Source organism: Salvia hispanica, chromosome 3 (assembly GCF_023119035.1).
Source record: "Salvia hispanica cultivar TCC Black 2014 chromosome 3, UniMelb_Shisp_WGS_1.0, whole genome shotgun sequence".
NCBI classification, from domain to species: Eukaryota; Viridiplantae; Streptophyta; class Magnoliopsida; order Lamiales; family Lamiaceae; genus Salvia; species Salvia hispanica.
The window spans coordinates 51994460-51998942 of record NC_062967.1 but is presented as its reverse complement, the minus strand read 5'-3'; the positions used below and the strand labels follow the sequence as shown (position 1 = coordinate 51998942).

Genomic DNA, 4483 nt, shown 5'->3' with positions numbered 1-4483 from the left:
TTGATAAAATAGAATAATAAGCACATTTCCCATTCAATCAGACAAACCGTGTTACATAGATATTTTTACAAATTCAATCTCACATATTTCCCCAAACTCGCTAATTATTTCGTTGCATAATTAAATGCGCATAACTATATCCAAAAACCAGCAGAAATTAATAAAAACAAACGAAAACGTGCGCTTAGCTAGTACAGCTGGCACAGCAGCCGCGGCGTGGGCACCGCCATGAGCCTGGTGGCGCGTGGCGCCGTGAGACCGAACACGTCATCCATGTCCATCTCCCCGGGCTTCATCCCGTCCGGCAGCTCCCACGTGAAGCAATGCAGCAGGTGCGCCACCGCCACTTCAAGCGCGTAGAGCCCCAGCTGCATCCCGGGGCACGACCTCCGCCCCGACCCGAACGGGATGAACTCGAAGCTCCCGCCCTTGAAGTCGGCGGCGCCGTCGCGGAGGAACCGCGAGGGCCTGAATGCCTCCGCGTCCTCCCACGCGCCCTCGTCCCGCCCGATCGCCCACGCGTTGATCATCACGCGCGACCGGGCGGGCACGTGGAACCCGCACACGACGGCGTCCTCGGCCGTCTCGTGGAGGAGGAGCGGGATCGGAGGGTGGAGGCGGAGGACCTCCTTGAGGCAGCAGCGGAGGAATGTCAGCTTGTCGAAGTCGGCCTCCTCCACCTTCCGGTTGGGGCCCACCACGTCCATCAGCTCTTGCTGGGCCCGCTTCAGGTCCACTGGGCTTCGCATTAGCTCCGCCATAGCCCACTCTATCGCCGATGCCACCGTCTCGGTCCCACCAAACATTACGTCCTTCAATTTGCGTAATAATTTACACATCATATACTTTTCTTACCTAAAAATTAAATTCGGAAAGGAATGGTGGACTTATCGTATCCTAATTCAATATATTTACGTATTTTTCAATGCTTGTTTGATTTTATGTCCTCTCCAAAGTCAAAAGAGATTAATGGTATAGTACATAGTTTATGATAGGATGTTAAGTGCAACGTGTGAGGTTATATTTACATGTTTTAGAATAATTATAAAGAAATAAGAATACATTTATACTACTATAGGATGCAAGAGATGCGTTCGTTTGCTAATTTTTCTTAAATTGCTAACCTGCTAATACATTAACGCAGTATATTGAAAATGTTAACATGATGATATTAGTATGTCAACACAAATTTAGTTGATATAGTTATGTCTCTGTGTTTGACATCTATTTTTAAAAGTCAATACAGAGATGTATGTATATCAACTTAATTTGCGTTGACGTACTAATGTCATCGTATTGATATTTTTAATATACTGTATAATTAAATTAGCAAGTTAGCAATTTAATAAAAAAAATTATCTTTATACACATCCTATAGGAAGCTAAACATAAATGTTTTTATTGTCTAGACATCATGCTAGGGCTTTGCTCCACCTCTAATACTACAACACGACATCGTATAGTAGATAGAAATCGTATGGCGGTTGAGCAATAAATTTTTGCGTATTTAACCAAATAACCAGAAGCTATACGAAAAGACTATATTAATTTCATCTAACAATCCCTGCTGAAAATTGATTTCTCATCAAATTCATTTCCGAATACTCGAAAACGAAAGCTCCCTTTTCGAGAGGGAACACTAAAATTGCTCATTTAAGGCCTTTTTCATATTCGATTATACACAAAACTACTTTATTTTGGAAATCATCAAATTTAGTCAAGCAATCAAATAGTATATCCTGAGCAGCTTAATTTTTAGTTTCGAATTACTATATACTAAATGATATCATCAATATGCACACAACGACGTCAATAATAATTATAATAATAAACCAAAAAATAGGTGTAATTAATTAGTATAGTATGAGTAACACTCACCATAATAATTGCCTTAATATTGTCCCTTGTTAGACTGATCGAATTCTGCAAATCCTCCGATTCAGAAACCTTAGCCTCTTCACTATAAAAAGCAAGTAGCTCATCCACCATATCCGACTCAATGCCCCCATTTTCGGGCCGGGCTTTTTGCATGTGATCATCGATAATAGTATCAATAAATCCATCAAGTTGGGCCCGAACTTTGATCAACCTCCCATTAATCCCCTGTGGATCAATCCACCCCAAAAACGGAATGAAATCCGAAATATTAAAAGCTCCAAACAATTTGGAGATTTCTTGCAAAATCTTGATGAATTCATCTTGTCCCTCGTGCGAGACCGACCCGAACGCGGCCCGGTACGTTATATTCCGGGTCAGCCCGAACACGAGCTCGCCTATGTTCACAACGGTCCGGCTGCTCATGGCCACGGCCCGGACCATGTCGTCCACCTCGTCCCGGACCGAGTCCCAGGACTCGGCCCGTTTGCGGCTGAAGAGCTTCATGACGCAGAGCTTCCGCATCTGGCGCCAGAAGGGCCCGTAGTGGGCGAATGCCATGTCGGCCCGGTCATACGTGAGGTAGCTTATCGCAATTGTAGCGGGCCGGTTGGAGAAAATGTTGTCCTGGGCCTGGAGGACCTGCCGGGCCACGTCCGGGCTCGACACGGCCACCATGTGGAGGAAGCCCATACGGAGGTGGAAGATTCCTCCGTACTTTTTGGCTAATTGGGCTAGCCCGCGATGGGTGAGCTGGTCCATAAGGCCCATGTTACCTATCACGGGCCAGCCAGGAGGCCCGGGCGGATATCGCTTACGGCGAAATCTTGATAGGAGGAATATAGCAAAGAGAGGGACTATGAGGGAGATTATTAGTAAGGGTTTGGAGTCTAGGAAGTTGAGAAGATTAATCATTTTATTTTCCATGATTAATTTACAAAGAATTGTTTGAGAATTTGTCACAAACAATGGTGGTCCAAGCAACTATGGTGTGGTTGCCAAGTTTTGTGGGATGATATGAAGGGATTATATAGTGGAGAGGTGATGGTAGCTTTTCACGCAGTGGGGGTGTTATTTATTATTTTATTATTTATGGGCACATTTTCATTTATTGGGTTTGAATAAATCCAAGGAATTGGGTGGGAGCATGGAGAAATATGTGTTACATGTTAAATTTGGGAATGAGGTGGGAAGTAATTATCTTACCCATACATTAAGAAGGCCCTTTTTCTTGAGTGTTTCCATGTTAATCCTTTTATATATTTTGTCATAAACGTTTAACTTTTAGGTGTGGAATTGAATAAAATATGCTCAAATGCATGCAACTTCGACATTTCAATGTTATAACTTATATGTTACCTTATCTCAAGTATAACATTTTCTACAAAAGGATATTTTTGAATGATTTAAATGTGCCTCTTTGATTCGATTCTTGAAATATTCCGAAACTATTGGGACATTCGTACCCATGAAGTTGGGTTAATGCACGTCTTTTCCGAGACTATATATAGAAGAAATTCATAAAAATACAAGTTTACTACTCCTATTAAATACAAATTAATTGGTTTTACTTGGACTTTGATGGCATGATCAGAAAGGCAAATGTATGTATATTTGTGTAGATCAAATGATGCATGTGCTACCTATGTGTGTGTGAGTGAGAGAAAGGTCACGGAGATCTTTGAATTCAAACATTAACCAATATATCACTAGACCTACACACGTACTAACCCTTATAACATTATTTGTCTTTGTACTAGTGGCCTAAGTAAAAGGTAAGAGTATGAAACGAATACTATAATTTTTTTAACTCGAACACTTTAAAAAGTGGCCTAAGTAAAAGGTAAGAGTATGAAACGAATACTATAATTTTTTTAACTCGAACACTTTAAAAAGTTAATGCTATTATAAATACACAGTACTTAAATACATTGCAAAAGCTATATTGATGAACTTATAAATAAAAGGTTAATTAATAAACTATTTATTGCTTCTTTAGTCGAGTTATCTAAGTTTCGATCATTTCAAATTTAAAGCATTTAAGTTGACATTATATGCAAGTATACTACTTTTCTATGTTCGAAAAAACTGCAAATAATTACTTCTGGAAACCTCTGGACATACAAGAATAGGTCCAAATAGTATATTAGCATATAGTACTAATTAAAAGTTGGTGAATGCCGCCATTTTGGATCTTTTATTTTCTCTTAACTTTATTCACATTATTTAATTATTATGCTGTTTTATTGTTTGGGAATAACAAAGTACTTATGCCTACATTTTAATTTTTCATGATCGATCGATATATAAACCCAATCACATGATTAATTAGTATTAGTAATTCTCTCTTAATCAAACTCTTGGGGCAAAGCTATTAAATCTAGTAGTATATTAATTTATAAAAAGAGTAGTTTTAGATGAATCCTTGGTTCAATAATTGGTATCTATGAAGTGGTACTATGTATGGAGTGCAAGTAAACAATGAAAAGATAGTTAAAAATAAAATATGAAAAAGCGAAATAAGTTAAACATAATCCAATCACAAAAACAGCTAGTTTTAGGATTTGATCCAACTTATAGATATCATGACAAGTAATGATGCTTGCTT

The 4483-nt window shown here is 39.3% G+C and overlaps 1 protein-coding gene across 1 annotated transcript; it reads right to left on the bottom strand.

The window, feature by feature from the left end:
• On the bottom strand, positions 1-2899 carry LOC125215264 (cytochrome P450 84A1-like). Its single transcript, XM_048116635.1, has 2 exons — positions 1879-2899; positions 1-812 (listed from the first exon to the last, which is right to left on the bottom strand). The coding sequence occupies exons 1-2, from the start codon at positions 2800-2802 to the stop codon at positions 189-191; spliced, it is 1548 nt and encodes a 515-aa protein (XP_047972592.1). The 5' UTR covers positions 2803-2899; the 3' UTR covers positions 1-188.
• Positions 2900-4483: the final 1584 nt, after the last annotated feature.

Bases quoted from the DNA above. Each gene is read 5' to 3' on its own strand.
- LOC125215264 (XM_048116635.1), bottom strand. From the start codon at position 2,802: ATGGAAAATAAAATGATTAATCTTCTCAACTTCCTAGACTCCAAACCC. The intron at 813-1,878 runs GTGAGTGTTACT...CGCAAATTGAAG, and splicing joins ATATTAAGGCAATTATTATG to GACGTAATGTTTGGTGGGAC.